The 17,306-nt window shown below is 40.6% G+C and overlaps 4 protein-coding genes across 6 annotated transcripts in view; 2 read left to right on the forward strand and 2 right to left on the reverse strand.

Moving 5' to 3' along the window:
* Positions 1–17,306, forward strand: part of LOC122981346 (nuclear factor 7, ovary-like) — a 504,535-nt gene that overhangs the window by 209,664 nt on the left and 277,565 nt on the right. The gene's annotated exons all lie outside the window — the stretch shown is intronic.
* On the reverse strand, positions 1,674–5,236 carry LOC122981349 (nuclear factor 7, brain-like). Of its 3 annotated transcripts, XM_044350042.1 has the most exons (3): positions 4,804–5,236; positions 3,930–4,166; positions 1,674–3,820 (listed from the first exon to the last, which is right to left on the reverse strand). In XM_044350042.1, exon 3 carries the CDS (start codon positions 3,801–3,803, stop codon positions 2,409–2,411), a length of 1,395 nt encoding a protein of 464 aa, XP_044205977.1. In that variant the 5' UTR covers positions 3,804–3,820; positions 3,930–4,166; positions 4,804–5,236; the 3' UTR covers positions 1,674–2,408. The 3 variants fall into 3 exon arrangements, with proteins under 3 accessions (XP_044205977.1, XP_044205979.1, XP_044205980.1); XM_044350044.1 differs by lacking the exon at positions 3,930–4,166; XM_044350045.1 differs by lacking the exon at positions 4,804–5,236 and having other exon boundaries at positions 3,930–4,376.
* Positions 11,951–13,035, reverse strand: LOC122981360 (transcription factor HES-5-like). Its single transcript, XM_044350061.1, has 2 exons — positions 12,667–13,035; positions 11,951–12,549 (listed from the first exon to the last, which is right to left on the reverse strand). The coding sequence occupies exons 1-2, from the start codon at positions 12,727–12,729 to the stop codon at positions 12,160–12,162; spliced, it is 453 nt and encodes a 150-aa protein (XP_044205996.1). The 5' UTR covers positions 12,730–13,035; the 3' UTR covers positions 11,951–12,159.
* Positions 15,672–16,597, forward strand: her15.1 (hairy and enhancer of split-related 15, tandem duplicate 1). The gene is made up of 2 exons (XM_044350058.1): positions 15,672–15,784; positions 15,880–16,597. Exons 1-2 carry the CDS (start codon positions 15,722–15,724, stop codon positions 16,303–16,305), a joined length of 489 nt encoding a protein of 162 aa, XP_044205993.1. The 5' UTR covers positions 15,672–15,721; the 3' UTR covers positions 16,306–16,597.

Genomic DNA, 17,306 nt, shown 5'->3' on the forward strand with positions numbered 1-17,306 from the left:
TCTGATATCACTAACAACAATGACAAACAAGCTAATTCTCCTGGTTGTTTCTCCGGCTGTTTCTCTCACCAGCCTCCGCGGCGGCATCCTGCAGCTGCTGCGCTGCACAGTCCAGATCCATCCTCCCGTTAGCTTAACAACAGTCCTTAACAGTCCTTCAATGGATCTATAAAGAGTCCTTCAGGGCTGCTACAACAAGCTAAATGTTGGCTAACGGAAGCAGCTATATACTGCTCCATAAAAGAAGTGACAGTTTGTCACACTCACGTTAGGGGTGTGCCCGAATACAAGTACGTTATTTGGCAAAGCACAAATAGTGGGTTTTTTTCCGAATATTTGTTTCATACAAATATTTTTTAAATTATTTGTTTTTGGGAAAAATAAATAAAACAAAACACATTAAATACCAGCGAGCAGGTCGGTTACATCACTATCTCAGTGTCTCTCCTCTGCTCCGCTGTTATGTCTATCAGCAGGTCTCAATGAGGGGAGTCACATCCACCTGCTACATGACGCACATTTCTTAAATTGGACATCACTTTCATTTTCATCTCTAATTTTCTAAAATAATAAGTATAATCAAAAAACAAAAACAGGACTTTTAAGCCTCTTTCCACTTTTATTCAAATACAAATACAAATAATTTTGCTACCTAAACAAATACAGATACAAATACAAATACTGGGCTCTCTGCACATCCCTAACTCACGTCCTTCACAGTGGTAGAGAATAGAAGATGAAATCTGGAAACTATCATTGGACCAACATGATGTCAATATTGCATTCTGGTTGTTGCTTGGTTAAGGAGGAGCGCCAATTAACGTGTCTTGGCCAATCACAGATTAGCATGAAAAAAAATGAAGTACATTAAATTGAGGAAGGAGATCCCGCCCAGAGGAGGACAGCAGGAGCCTGTCCTCCTCTTTCCCCCACTCCCCCTCCACTGCTCCCCCACCACCACTTCACAAACACTGCCCTTTCTCCTCCTGCCCTGCAGGTGTCACTGTTGAAACATTTTAACCAAAATAGATTTTTTCCAAAGAGAGAAAAAATATTTTATAAATAATACTGAGATTTGGTAATGGTTTATTTCAACCAAATATTCTTTTTTATATTTTGATCTCCCTCTTGCCTCTCAAAAAATAGAGGAGGAACAACCTCCTCTGCCTCTATGGACCAGTGCCCACTGGTGTGTGAGAACAACTGCAGACACGACTCATGGCTGAAAAAAGTCCTGCACATCTTCAGCACTTTGTAGGTGAAGAAACTCTGACTTCTGAAACCAAACCTGTTTCCTCGGTTGGGACGCCTCCATAGCTAACCATGCACTGAGCTAATTAACGTTAACAAGTAGATTCAGACAGAAACTAAACACAAAATACTAGAAATTTATAGTTTTTTTTACAGTCGGCTGTATCAGGAGTTTACAGGTAGAAAACTGCTTTGTTTTTATTGATTGATCTGTTGATTGTATGTACACGGCCACAGTAGCTCTGTATGTCCGCAGTGAAACCAGAGAGCTCACAGAGAAACTTGATCCATCATTATAGATATGTTTATTTTAATAAGTTCAGTGAATCAGTGCGCTGATTACACAGCACAGCACAGTGTAATCAGACGAGAGTGTGGCCTGACACACAAACATCAGCTGACTTTCTCTGTGATAACAATAACACAAACAAACTACTGGAAGCACTCAGTAAGTTGATCCACATAACGTAGGTGACTCCAGCGTGCTGTTTGTTTTATGATCCTTTGAAAACAGACTCGATAGAGAAAAACGTTTTGTAAATGAAAATAAGCCTCAGGAAAGAGATGTTATGCTGCTGCTCACTAACTTTGTCTCTGCTTTCTTTGTCTTTGGTGCTCTGCTGGACGTAAACACATCGTGAGTCATTCTGATTGGACGTGACGTCTGCAATGCATTCTGGTTGTTGTAGGATTTCCCCCTAAGAACAGTATAAATAATCTAAACATTTGTTCTTAGTTTTCTATAGTCAAAGGGCACCTAATTCAAAAATAATTGCACATTTCTACTACACAGGTGATCTAGTTTAAAGAAATCCTCATATTGACAGCGGTGAGTTTTTCCTTTAATGTTTGAAAACTATAATTTCAACATACAGTCATTGATTCTTGGCTGCTGATCTTCATGGATCCACATCGACATCAGAAAACATTAACAACTATTGAAAATGATACAGTATCAATAAAAAACAAAAAATAAGGCTGAAGACACAAACTATAAAGATCAGAAAATAAAACAACTAAAACAACATGAACATATTTTGGAATAATGAGACAGCAGCAGGACAGAAGCTTCAGAGGTTAAATTCAGCCACTTTTCCCTTTAAGAAATAAATGACAGTAATTATAAGAACCATCATCATCATCATCATCATCGTCTCTTAACTGCTCTGTTCCACTGTCACAGAGACCTTCAGTGGGGAAATCTTCAGTGGGAGTTTATCCACAGTGTGAATGAGTGGAAACAGTGTGTCAGTGAAAGTGTGTGTGAAGGTGTGTATGTGTGTGTTAGTATCAGGATCAGAGAACGACAGATTTCCTCTGTTCCAGTCCAGATTCACTCTGATCCTCTGGAACTTCTTCTTCACTGGGAGAACAGTGTCTGGAGCTGATGGTGAACGTGCTGAGTATTTACCTCCATAGAACCGTATTCTCCATGATCCAGACTGTGTGAATCCCTTCCTCTGGACAGACTCTGATGACACACCCAGTCTCCAGTTTGTATTGTCTCCAACCTCGACATCCCAGCTGTGAGTCCCTGAGTTAAAGCCTTCAGAGCCCAGGACAGAGCGATAATAATTAAACCTCTCTGGATTATCAGGAAGCTGCTGGTTCTCTCCTCCTCTCACACTGGTCAGATCATCAGACAGGATGAGTTCTGGATAAGCAGTGTTTGGATCCAGAATGACAGGAGTGTAGGAGACCATCTCCTTCATGTTGTTCCAGATATTGAAGGTCAGGTTGCCCAGGTGTTTGGCCTGGTCTATCAGAGCTCCTGAGAGCAGCTGTGGATCATCCAGCAGGGGGCAGCGCTGGACTCTTTCCACTGCAGCCTTGTAGTTGTGCAGGAATGAGACGTCTTCAGCTCTCAGCTCCTCCTCTGTGGCTCTGACTGTGTGTGAAAGAGCTGCTATCTCTCTGCTCAGAGCCTCCATCTTCTCCTTCATCATCTGACTCTTCTGCTCCTCTTCCTCCCTCAGAGCAGCCATCCTGGCCTCCTCTTCCTCTTCTAGAAACTGGTGAAGCTTCTTAAACTGCTCCTTGATCTGCCTCTCTGTGTGTCGGGCCTGGACCTTAATGTGTTCTGCTGTTTGATCAAACTTCACTTTAACTTCTTCACAAACCTTTAACTTCTTCTTTAAAGGCTCCAGAGTTTCCTCAAGTATCTTCTTGTGTTGTCGTGCAGCTTCATCGACGGGTCTGAATCTGTGGTTGGTGTGTTTTTCTGAATCTCTGCAGACGACACACACTGGCTGCTGATGGTCCAGACAGAAGAGTTTGAGTTTCTCAGAGTGCAGACTGCAGAGAGCCTCTGAAGCTCTCTGATCTCTGTCCTGTAAGAAGGACTCACACAGGTTCTTTAACACCAGGTTACAAGGTGGTTGTTCCCTTGAAGATCTTCTCTTACAAACTGGACACTGACGTGTTTGTTTCTCTCTCCACCAGCTCTTCAGACAGTCTTTACAGAAGCTGTGGCTACATGACAGAAGAACAGGATCTCTAAAGACGTCCTGACAGACCGGACAGCAGAGATCCTCCTCTGATCTGGAAGCCATTTTGTCTCCGAGTGAAGCTGAAAACACAGCAGACAGAAAGTACAGTCAGTCATGGCTCCCCTCCCTCCTCTACTAACCTCACTGACATTTACTTTCACTTTGACTCCAGTTTTTAGTCAAACTCACATTCAGTGTGTGGAGAGTCAGCAGGTTGAAGCAGCAGAGTTCTAGTTTTCACTTTTCTCTCCTGTAGCTGTTCTCACTCAGAGGAAGCTGTTAGTTTGGTCTGAAGGTGAATCTGATCGTCTGTTTTTCAGTCTGTGTGTCTCTTTAGAGACGAAGAATAAACTGTTTCCTGCTTTGTCTCAGATGAGTCAGCTGAGGGGCGGAGCTTTGTCAGACCTCTTCTGATAAATGCTGTTGCTTCACATGTAAAACAGAGTGTGTTTCATTTAAAAGTTCAAAGATACACCTACCAACTCCTCTAAAGATTAATGACTAACAGGTTTTATCTGATTCTATCTGTACAGTACAGAACAAGCTTTTATTGTGCAGGAACTTAAGGTTCACATAGCAGTGATGTAGGCAGAAACTGTATTTTGGGTGGGCCATCTTTTCCCAGAAAAACTGACTTATGAAAAGTTAGAAGACGAAAAAAAGAACAAACAGACAAACTGAAAAACGAGCGTCGACTTCGCAACGTTCTGCATCACAAAGTCAATAACAGTAAAACACTGTCTATCAAACATGCTCAACCAACAGAGCATCAGATTATAAAGGCTGTACCCAACAGTACACACAAAAAGCGTCTTTTACAGCCTGTACAGACTAAAACAGAGTGTGTTTCATTTAAAAGTAAAACACAGCGGACGAGACGTTAAAAGAGGAAGTCAGTTGTGTTTCCTGCTGTAGAAAGTTTCTCAGTCACTTTGACTCGTGTTTTTTCAGTCAGCAGCAGGTTGAAGTTGAACTATTTCACTACTTCAGGTCTTCAGTGCTTCCTGCTGTAACTGTCCTCTCTCAGTTTAAATCACAGTTTTGTAATGAAGGTAAATCTTACCGTCTGTCTGCCTCCTTCCAGTGAAGCTGAACAGTAAGAACCTGTTTCCCGCTTTGTGTCACATGATATCCTGTAAGAGGTGGAGCTTATTAAAGGAACAGATGATAAATATGATGAATACGATCCGTCGCGCTGCTTTGAGATCACATCATCATGTCAACATAACTTTCATGGGAAGAGCACAAAGAGAAGATGATGATGATGTGATGAAGCTCTGTCAGCTGTCTGCATCTCAAATGGAAAAAATACACAAGAAACCAAACTCATCTCCACTGTTATTCTACTGGTTTTTAAAGAGACATGAAAAACATGACAACACTGGTACCAACACAACTGTAGCACCACTAATAAAACCTCACAGTAACATGACATCAGCTATATATTAAACAAAAGCTGCTCAAAGATAAAAACAGTGAATCAAAGTGAAATACAAATAAACAAGAGAACCAACAACAATAAGTAAGATCAATAAAAAGCACTGATATGTTTTGGATATTTAAATTAAATGACTCTGAAAATGATCTAATGGGTTTCAGATCATTTCAAAAAGTAAACTGAGAAAAAACTTTGCAGCTGATTTTCTCAAACTTTACATTGTTATGGTTTTATATTCTTATTCAGTCCATCACGGATCTGTCAGAAGTCTGATGATATCTGTCGATATTAATAACAACAAATTCTGCCTCATGTAAGTGTTTTATTTCTTATACAATGATTTTTAAGGCCCTATTTGTTTCATACAAATATGTTAAAGTTATGTGTTGTTATGTGTTACAGAGATAAAGCTGAACTACTGACACAAGCAAAGTGCTGCCAACAGACTCCATAACCTGTTGTTCCTCTTCTCCTTTCACAAAGTCAGGCTGTAAAAAACAGACAATAAATGAAAAGTGCAAATCAATATTTATCTTTGAAGTTCTTCTACATATTACAGGCTGTGCTGTCTGTGTGTTATGGGTGTATAAATAGGTAGAGGTCTGTCTGCAATGAGGTGATGAGTAAAGTTTTATCTCAGTAGTCAGCGCAGTCGTCTCTGATCTGAGACTCCAGTTAGAGACCCGGTGTGGGGACCTCCTTCATAAGGTAGTTTATTCATGAACACTTATTGTAACACTTTAATTTTCTAAAAGTAAAAGTGTAATAAAAACAAAAACAGGATTTTTAAGCCTCTTTCCACTTTTATTGGAATACAAATACAAATACTGGGATCTCTGCACATCCCTCGTACATTTACTCAACTACTGCACTGAAGTACAGTTTTGAGGTACTTGTACTTTACTTGAGTATTTCCATGTGATGCTACTTTCTACATTTCAGAGGGAAATATTGTACTTTCTACTCCACTACATTTATTTGACAGCTTTAGTTACTTTTCAGATGAAGATTTGACACAATGGATAATATAACAAGCTTTTAAAATACAACACATTGTTAAAGATGAAACCAGTGGTTTCCAACCTTTTTGGCTTTTGACATCTTATAAAAAGCAGTGTATCAGATGTCCTGGATAAAACCGCTGAGGCTCTGCAGGCACACAGCAGATACTCCAAATACTCACAAGGACATTTTACACGTTTCCTGACACAGAGGACGACGTGGGTCCAGTTAACATCGGACAATTCGTAATAATAATATAATAGTTCAATAAATCTGTTATTTGTGTCAGAATCAAATAACGAAAAACCAATCAAACCCGGCCAGTTTTTGGTTTTTGCTGATTCGTTTTATTGTTTTTCCTTTTTGGATTGAATATCCAGCAGGTCTGCAGACATCAAGCTAATTCGTTTTTGCATTTGACACCAACAGCGGAAGTCAAGTGGGGTTTTTTCCTCTTTTCATTTTAAACCAAAAACGAAAAACAAAATCCCATGATCTATTCCTTTTTTTGTTTCCCAACGAAAATCCAGAAAACCAAATTCAAAAGAAGGTTCAATTTTGGTTTAGAAATCAAGTATTTTTGTCAGTTTTGTTCGATAGCGGAAGCGGCTACATTAGCCTAAGTTTATCCGCCTCCCTGATCTTCAGAACCTGTCCTGTCCATGTGGGGAGAAAAGTCAATGCGCAGTAAAAGCTGCAAAATATATGAAGTCTTGTCATAATCTGAGAGAAATAAGCTTTGTAGTAAACGTTTCTGTAAAAATGCCTTTTATTATATTGTATTTCATATTATTGTTTATATTTACATATTATTGTATAATTATTAATCATCTGTCAGTGTTTATAATTTTCTGTACTGCTTTGGCAATGAAGGTTTCTGATCTGTCAATAAAGCTTATTTGAATTTGAATTTGAGAGAGAGAGAGAGAGAGAGAAACAGAGAGAGAGAGAGAGAGACAGAGAGACAGAGAGAGAGAGAGAGAGAGAGAGAGAGAGAGAGAGAGAGAGAGAGAGATAGTGTTGTTATTGAGATGAACTTTCAGTCTGTGGGCTGAAATCTGCAGCTGAACAGTTAGTTTAGTTTAGTTTTTATAAACCCAGCAGGGATAATCAGACAACCTGCTGCAGGTCGGAGCTGCTGTGAAACATCTACATTCATCTACTGACTTTAAACTGTGTACATGTGCAGATTTATTATGTAGGTAAAAAAAAAACCAAAATATGGATTCATAAAAATAAATAAAACTCAATACTAAAGTCCTTCCAGTCTAAAACATGTTTGTTGTTCTCTGTGCAGTTTGTTCTGAAAGTTTGTCTGAGCTCACAAACAGAAACATTTTAATTCATTTTTTATGGCAGGTGATGCACTTCCTGTCCAGCAGGTGGAGCCAGAGTCCAGAGAAGAGCTGCACAGTCCACAGCAGGCAAGTCAAACTTTATTTATATAACACTTTTCACACAGAGACAAACACAATGTGTTTCACATAAAATCACAATATAATCGCAACACAATCATAAAAGTACAAGTACAGAAGATAAATATGCATCAACACACACACACTCACACACACACACACACACACAAAGAACTTTGCCATAGGTTGTGTGTATAATGTTAATGTTTTGTCCTCAGCAGGCTGTTTCATCTACTTTGGACATAAATATGAAGGCAGCTTCCTCTGCTGTAGAGTTAGAAGGAGAGATGGTTGAAAGACCTGAGAGTTCTTGCTGGTTTTTATATAATTAGCAGTCTTATACACTAAGTCCTTTATACACGGTGGTGCAACGTCTTCAGCTGCATTTTGAATCAACTGTAGTCGCTGCACAGCTGATTTTGGGAAGACAGACCATTACAGTAGAATAGTCTACTGGTTATAAATGCATGCATTCATTTCACACAGTCTGGTTTTGATAGAAAGTTCCTTTGTTTTGAAATGTTTTTAGATGGTAGAAGGCTGATCTTGTGAGATGACTGATATGGCTCCTATGATCATGTTGGGCCGTGGCTACACGTTTGGCTATCAGCAATAATTAATGATTATCAAAGATAATCGTTAATTATTAAAATCAATAAAATTATTAATAAGAATTAATAATAACGGGGCACCACCCTGGACTCAGGGAAAAAGATAGCCAATTCAGTCTCAAAGGGTACTAATCTATGAATTTGGGACTTTGATTAGTAATTACTTGAATAACTATAAGCAAAATCACCATATCAATAGCTAGTAAAGGTTGAAGGATTTGGAGTTCTTTACAGAGCAGAGGTTGGCAAAACTCATTCTTGTGCAACATTAAAACAGACAACAGGTATATCCAAAAGCATTTATTTAACAAAAGGGTAAAAGCAACACACAATACTAATCTAGCTAAGTGTACCTATTTACAAGTGTGAATGTGTGAGTGTGTGTGTGTGTGTGTGTGTGTGTGTGTGTGTGTGTGTGTATGTGTAGGGAAGACAATAGCAAGATGGCTGCAGTCACCTGGTGACTGAGCACATGGCATGTCGACACGTTGGCTGATAAAGGGAACTACAGGGATAAAAGGCCAGACCATGTGGTGTCTTGAACCACATGTGCTGCCTGAACCAAAGTTTGCCAAACTAGGTTTTAACCTCTTAACTGTGTGGTTCTCTATTCAAGGCCAATTGGTGTACGCTAAAGGTGCCAGGTTAAAACGAGGTTAGTTGCATGCAAGGCCTAGTTACTGGATGTAACATGTGTTAAGCATGCTAACATTAACCTAGCGGTGTGGCTATGCAGTAACCTGACTATAAGCAACAAGGACATCACAACAACAGTTCAATGTATAACCTTAACCAAATCAATACACGTACAGTACATTGTTTGAGTTAAACATTCTTGCTTAGCCGTACTATGCTTCACTGTGTTGCTAGGCTATGCCCAGTTGTTACCAGTCCATGAAGGAAGAGATGCTTTGTGGTGTCCTGCTTTGTAGCCGGTGAATCCGTGGGTGAGTCAGGCTGAGAAGGCTTTGGCTCTGAAGCTGAAAGATGCAGGCGTTGCTGGGCAGACAGCACTCCAGTCGTGCAGAGGGCCCAGGTCACTCCTTGGTGTAGAGTTAGCGGCAAGCTAACTCCATTTCGCGGCTCCTGTACTTGTTAAACTGGCCAGCAGACTTGTGTGTTAGCTGCTGGCACAAGGAAACTTAGTTTCTGAGTCTTAGGCAGGCTCTCGCGTCTTCTGCCGTAAAGAAGACTGTGTGTGTCTGCTGTGAGCAGGCCACACAAGAGAGCAGAGATGGTGTGAAAGAGAGCAAGGAGCTGCTCCTGCTGCAGCTCGTGGAGAAAAGAGGAGCGAGATAAGAGGGGAATCTCTAGTTTTGATAACCTGGATCCATGGGTGGAGCTTCACACTTTGGGTGCGAACCCCCAGGGCTCAGGTTTCTTGGAGTCTTGAAACATGTGGTAAACTGTGGTCCACATGTAGTCCCAACAATCACAACCAGATCTCCAGCTTCACTTCTGCTCTGAGGTCTGAGATGAGCTGCGTTTTTCTGCCTTTGCACCAAAGATGAGTATTTCTGCTTTGTCTTTGTTTAGTTGTAAAAAGTTCTCTGACATCCATAGATTAATATCATCAGTACACTGAGGTAGGGGATGTATGGGCTCTGGGTCATCAGCAGATACGGATATGTACAGTCGGGAATCATCTGCATAATCATGGTAGTTTATTTTGTGTTTCTGTAAAACATGCGAATGGCAGCTTGTAGAGATGAAATAGTAGTGGTTCAAGAATCAAACCTTTGGGTTCCACACATAATACCCGCTCTGTCCGAGGCAAAGTCTCCGATGGACACAAAGAACTGATTGTCCTGTTGGTTCTGAACCAGTTTAGAACTGGGTCGGATAGGCCGACCCATCACTCTGACCTCTACAGTAAAATATTTCAACCCGGTCAGCAGAAGAAAACGTTGGCATTGAACGTTTCTGCAAACCACAGAAACGTTGAATATCTACGTTTCAACACATGAATTACGTATCATATCAACATTTCCTGTTGAATAATGATGTTTTATGGTGTGACAGCGCTGTGGTTCAGGTCTGGTTAGGTTTAGGCACAAAGACCACTTGGTTAGGGTTAGGGGGAAGATCATGGTTTGGGTTAAAATAAAAATAAAAAATAAAATAAAAACGGCCGATGACTCACTAAAAAAGCCGGTTTTCTCGCCAGAAAAACGGCTGCAAATGTCCTGACGTCTCGCTAAAAACACCCGCTTCAGTCGATTGAAACAGGAAGTGGACATTGGTTTCGGTTTCGAGGTGAAACTTACTAACCGTCCACCTGCCCCTCCTCCTCCTCCTCCTCCTCCTCCTCCTCCTATACAGGAAAGATCAACTCATATAGATCACATGTGAACTTCGTCACTATACGCTTCGTATTCCACGTGTTGAAACGTAGATATTCAACGTTTCTGTGGTTTGCAGAACCGTAAACCGCCAACGTTTTATTCTGGTGACCAGGCTGAATATTTAGTCAACAGTGTTGAAAGCAGCGCTGAGATCAGATGGTTCATTAGAGTCTGTTTGATGTTAGATATTAATCTGAGTGTTTAGCGGAGGACTGGCGGGTTGGAGGACCTGTAGGCGGGAAATATACCTGACTGAATAGAGCGGTTTATAATGTCTACTGGCTCAGCTGCTAAACTATTAAAACGTTAAGTTAGGAGGTGAATTCATCTCGGTCAGTAGGATGTAGTCTAAGTTATGGATACTCATAAGATCATTAATTTATGACTTATTCGTTAACGACCTGAAGCCAGTTTTATTGATCGAGGTGTTTGGCTTTGTGTGGGACTGATAACTGGAGTCTGAACCAGTAATAAATAGTTTAGATGATCTGTGTCTATGGTTTATATTACAAACATCAGACCTGACAGAGCTGCTGTCCAGACATTAAACATATATTATATATCTGTTTCACTGTGAAGGAAGAAACCAAAGAAAGATAATTAATAAACAAAAGACGCAGAGAAATCAGATGAATAAGAATAAATAAAGAGAAAATAACAATACAACTTGAATTAATTACAGCTGCAACTTTTCAAGACTGAACTCTTATTTTAAAGCACAACATCTCTGGAAGTGAATCCTCATATTTAATCTGTTTATTCTTCATTATTTCTACAGGTTATCATGTGGTAAATTAAGAATGTATTTATCTATTTGCATTTGACTTCAAACATTTCTAAATGAGTTTGAAGTTGTCTGTTTGTCTCTACAAGCAACAAATATCATGTCTGTTTAATCTGGAATATTTTCATAACTGGGATTATGATCATTTCCAACATGGTTTTAGTTTTGGGCAGAAAAAGAAGAGTCTGATATTGTAAATGTATCATTTATTAGATTTGACCTTTAAACTACAGTCAGCTACTGTTTATTAACTTAATTCATCATGAAATTTAACTATTTATCACAAAGAATTAATATTTTATCTACTGCAATAATCAATCTATTCATTGATTAGTCAATAGAGAGAAAATATGTAAATTGACTCATTTGATAGTTGATTTATTGTTTTTATCGTTTATGAAGCAACATTATCAAACATTTGTCTCATGTGAGAAGATTTGATGATTTTATTGGATATATTGGATATTAAACTAAATATCTTTTGAACAACTGAATATTTTCCATTAATACTAGATGTAGATTAGTTGTTTTGTGTTTTGCTTTATATATTTAGCATCTTCTATGTGAGATGAAAGTGTGTCAGGTGCTGAAGATCAATAACCCAAAGAAACAGAATCACTGAACATCAGGAATGTTTAATAAGTGATGGATTAGAACATGAAGACAGATGGATGACAGGAGCTGCAGGCCTGACTGCGCCTTCACAGAAGGAGATACTGAGGCTTCTTCTGTTTGCCTACATTGTAGACAAACTCATCTGTAAATGTGCAAATGTTGCACAGCTGATAAAGCTTCCAGCAGTCTGTATAGTCTGTGAGCTGGTGCTACCAGGGCCTCCACAGAGAGCCGTGACACCGCGCTGATGACCGCTTCCGCGCCACAGTCCGGCGGCTTCTCTGCCCTGACATGTGCCTCTGCAGCGCGGCTCTCTGCAGCACGTAGAAGCGCTTGATTTCCTCCCTCTCTGCGGGCTGCAGGGCGGCGTGCAGCGACAGGTGGCGGAGGGTCTCCTGCAGACACTGGGAAAAGCCCTGCGAGTAGCTGGGAGCGACGCGGGCCAAGGCTCGCTGCCTCAGGAGGCCCACGGCCATCTCCAGGATGTCCGCCTTCTCCAGCCTGCAGCTCGGCTCTGCCCGCTGCAGAAGTGCTCTGAGCTGCTCGATGCTGTGGTTGATGCGGTCCCTCCTCACCTTCTCCACCATCAGTTTACGCAGCTGAGGATGAAAACGGAGACACTCGTTAGATAAATGCAAACCGAGACGATCTGAATCCTTCATGTGTCTGTTAGAATGTATCGAAGCTAAAAGTTTGATTCGGACAGAAAGTCTTACCTTGTTGGAGCTGCAGGTCTCCGCAGGCTGATCCTCGGGTCTGGTGTGAGTTACAGGAGCCATCAGAGTCTTCAGTCACAGCAAACCTCTCTGCTCAGTCCTCTCTCAAGCTCTTTATAAGTCCGGGAGGAGCCGCGTGTTCGTGGACTCCTCACACCTGAGACTTTCCCACAGTCTGCAGCAGCAGCCTGCAATAAACTACAAACAGCCTCCTGTCTGCGACACCTCCTTCATCTCCTGCACTTCCTCTCTGTCAGAAGTGTGCCACATCCCACCATGAACCCGAGAGGATCACGGTCAAATCACATGGAAGAGGCGCGCGTGCCTCCAGTTTACCAAACACACCTTTACGCGTCACGTGACTACAGTCTGTGTTCATTCAAGTCTTTAAATACATTCAAACGGTGGAAAGTAACTAAGTACATTTACTCAACACTGTACTGCAGTAAAACTATGAGGCACTTTACTGGAGTATTCCCACTGTTTCCACTGTGAAAGATGAAACCAGTGATTTACTGCAGTAAAGTATCGCTGTGTATTTATATTCCATATATTAGCTTCACTGTTTATTTATAAGCTGTATATATATTCTGTACTGTATATAACAGTATATTCCACCTCAGTCTCTTTAAATACTTTTACTTGTTCAATGACAATAAAGTTTAATCTAATTAAAGACATGATTCATCTCAGCTCCACGTGTCTTCTTGACTTCAACATTTAAGCTTTCGATTAATTCATAAAAGTTGTGATTTTGTTTAAAACTATTTTCTTTTTTATCTCTGATTTTTATTTTGTTTTGTTTTGAGATGTTTGTTGATGAGTTTTGAGTGTAAATAAAGTTTTATTATATTGAAGAATCATCATGAACAGGAGAATAATAATAAAAAAGGAAGATATGCAGTTATTTCACTTTTTACAGAGGATTCAGTCATAATGTGATGTTTCTCTTTAACAGCTCAGAAATATAATAAACCAGAAATATATCAAAGCTTCAAACTTAAATGAGTTTCCTCATTTGATGAGAATTATTTGTAAAAACTGATTTTAAATGTCAGTAAAAAAAAAAAAAGGAAAAGTAAGTATTTAAAGGAAACGACTCGGTTGACGTGTGTCAGCAGTGTGAAGTGAGGCGGGTTTGTTTCCTGGGACAGAAGGCAGCGCGACGGATCCACGCGTCACCCGGCGGGAAAACCAACCACGCACCGCCCGCATAACACCCGGGAGTGTGTGTGTGTGGGGGGGGGGGGCAGGAAACCCTCACTAACAGACAGACAGGGTGCTGACAGGGGATTGTCTTTGCAGAAATTACGAGAAAAACAAAATAAAACAGTCCATAAAATATATGATCCATGATGATAAAATGATATTTTTGATCCATTTAAAACACCAGAAACTTGTTTATTATTTTAGAAAGTGAATGAAATGACTCCACAGGCTGCAGATAAAGTCTTCTCTCCTTTTTATTTACACTCTGTATGTATATATGATATATTATATATTTCACATATAATATATCATATATGATCACAGCTGTCAGACTTCAAATATTTTATTATACAGCTTAAATCTAGTTTTCTGTCTGATCATCTCAGCTTCATTTATTAAACTTTATTTAATCATTAAGATGCTTTAAACAGTCTGAGAGATATTTTCTATTATTTAAACACAATTAAACGTCTTTATTTGTCCCAAAAACACAGAAATTATGCTTTCACACATGTGAAAACAATCTAAAAATACAAATATGATCATTGTGAGAAAAGAGTTGAAACACTTTCACACAACACGGAGACACACTGAGCATGCGCACAGACGGGTGTGTGTGTGTGTGTGTGTGTGTGTGTGTGTGTGTGTGTGTGTGTGTGTGTGTGTGTGTGTGCATGTGTGTGCATTTGTGTGTGTGTATGTGTGTATGTGTGTGTGTGTGCATGTGTGTGTGTGTGTGTGTGTGTGTGTGTGTGTGCATGTGTGTGTGTGTGTGTGTGTGTGTGTGTGTGCGTGTGTGTGTGTGTGTGTGTGTGTGTGTGTCGGGGGTCGGAGGTGGAAGTGTGCCGTCTCCTCTGAGACACACAGACAGAATAATTAACCAACAAACATCAAAACATGTGAGATAAAAACACACAAACACAATATTCCAACAAATATTTATATTTACAAAACTTACTTTTGACTTTAAACATAGTTATTAAGATATTTAATATATTTTGCTTGATCTTATTTCAGAAATGAAACCAGAATAAAGAATTTGAATAAAATGTTTTTTCACTTGTACATTCAATAAAATAAACCCACATTATATCACAGCTGTTTATTCCAAACACAGTTTGACTTCATTAAGTTTGAACATGTTGATAAAATAAGTGCAGCAAACACAGCGACCGTCTCTTCTTCTTCTCATCACACCTTCACTTGCAGCTGTTAGACGTGTGAGTTTGATTTGATCTTATTTCATCATGTGAGCTTTGGTTCCTCTGACAGCAGCAGCATCAGTGTGAGCAGTCAGCATGTGTCTTCTCTCCTCATCAAACACTTTGAACGGTTGTAAATAAAAGCAGAGAGCTTTTCCTTCTTCCCTCAGCAGTCAGCTGTTGGATGCTTCATGTGTACAGAGCTTGCAGAGTGACAGTGTGTGAGTGCTGTGAATGCAGCATGTGTCTTATCTTTATGTCTTTAGTGGCCCTAATCAGGCCCGCTGCCCCCCCCCCCCCCCCCCCCCCATTGCACATGTGCAGCAGCCTGATCAGACAGACAGCAGGAAGGTTCCCAGGTAATAAAAGTGTAACGACCTGCTTGTGTCGGGTCTGTACCTTCAGATATCTGCAGCGGCGTTCCCTCCGCTGAGGCCGTGAGGCCAGTTAACCATGAGATAATTGATGCTTCTCTCCTATTGTTGTGTGGGCCTCGCCCACTGGCCTCAGAGTGTGGGAAAGCTAATCCTGCCTGGGACTCATGGCTTTGTAATGCTAATGTGGGCCTATAAATAGAGGAGAGGGCTCCTCAGTCAGATCACAGCTCACTGTGCTCTCCCAGAGAAGCTCTGCACTCCACCAGAATGGCTCCAACCAACAGCAGAGACTCTCCCGTCTCACTGCTCTCTACCAAAGACAGACACAAAGTAAGTGCTGCTTTACATCCACTCACATCACTGCATCCCTGCGCTGCTTCTCTACCTGCTCACTTTACTCACCGCTCTCCTCTTTGCTTCCACAGTTGAGGAAACCAGTTGTGGAGAAGATGCGCAGAGATCGCATCAACAGCTGCATCGAGCAGCTCAAGGTCCTGCTGGAGAAGGAGTTCCACAAGCAGGATCCCAACGCCAAGCTGGAGAAGGCCGACGTGCTGGAGATGACGGTGGTGTTCCTGAAGCAGCAGCTGCGGCCTCCGAGCCCGGCCAATCAGACGGCTCACAGCGAGGGCTACTCCCAGTGCTGGAAGGAGACGCTGCACTTCCTGTCCGCCAACTCCCTGAAGGCGGCGACGCTCCCGCACCTCCAGCAGCTCCACGCCGCCCGCAGAGCCGGCCAGGACGCCGGCCAGGACGCCGGCCCCGCGCCGGCCCCCTCCTCCCACAGCCACGTCCAGGGGCCGCTGAAGCAGCTTCCCAGCCCGGCCAGAGCCGTGTGGAGGCCGTGGTAGAAGCTCTACTCGCTCTCTCACCTGATGGATGTTCACCATCATCACTGCTGTAGGAGAAACTTCTGCATTCAATAATATGATGAACGTTTTCCTTCATGTTGGACAAGAAGCATCATTTAAAGCCGTGTTGCTGTGCAGCTGCTGTTTGACTCCTGTGGAGTTTAACTCTCATACTGAACTCATGTGATACATGATGTCTCCCAGATGTTTAATCTTCCCTGTGAAGTGACTTTATTGTGACCTTTTGTAAAGGAAAACTTTATTATGTTTATGTGCTGTTGAGCCCAAACAACATGTGCCTTCTGATATTTGAATAAATTCACTTTATATCTTTAAGCTGTTGAGTTATTTTCATTTTGATTCCAGATGTTACATCATATCTACATAACTTATACATCATGTTACACTTTATTAGAGTCACAGGCTCAATAAAATCGGATTTAATGAGAGAAAATAATTGTGTTTCATATATATTTATATCCACATGAGCACATCTTTAAGTATGCATACATGTACATGTGTGTACTGTATGTTATATTCATATTTTTATTGTTTTTGTACAGTTTTCTTATGTAAATCACAACAAAGTTGGATATAATGGATCACAGTTGGTTTAAAATATGTATTTTCTGGATTTATGCTCATTGTTGAATACATTTACAGTAGATCTACATAATATAATATATTGTAGTTAAATATTTGGCCTCCATCTCTTCCATAAATCAGAACCAGTTTTAAACGAGGACATTAAAGCTGAAGATAATTTAACATAAACATGTGACTGTTATATTCGAGCTGGTAGGTGTATGAACTGTAAACAGACGTCATGCATAAACACCTGGACTGAGTTTAATGTGTGATTTAAAATAATAATTAGTATAAACTTTATTTATAACAAACCTTTCAGATACAGAATGAAGTCAGTCGAGGTGGAAAGTTCTGCACTTCGCTACAACTTTGAGGTTCTTGTACATTTTTAGCTGCGTTATATTTCTACTGTA

Source organism: Thunnus albacares, chromosome 4, assembly GCF_914725855.1.
Source record: "Thunnus albacares chromosome 4, fThuAlb1.1, whole genome shotgun sequence".
Classification (NCBI taxonomy): Eukaryota; Metazoa; Chordata; class Actinopteri; order Scombriformes; family Scombridae; genus Thunnus; species Thunnus albacares.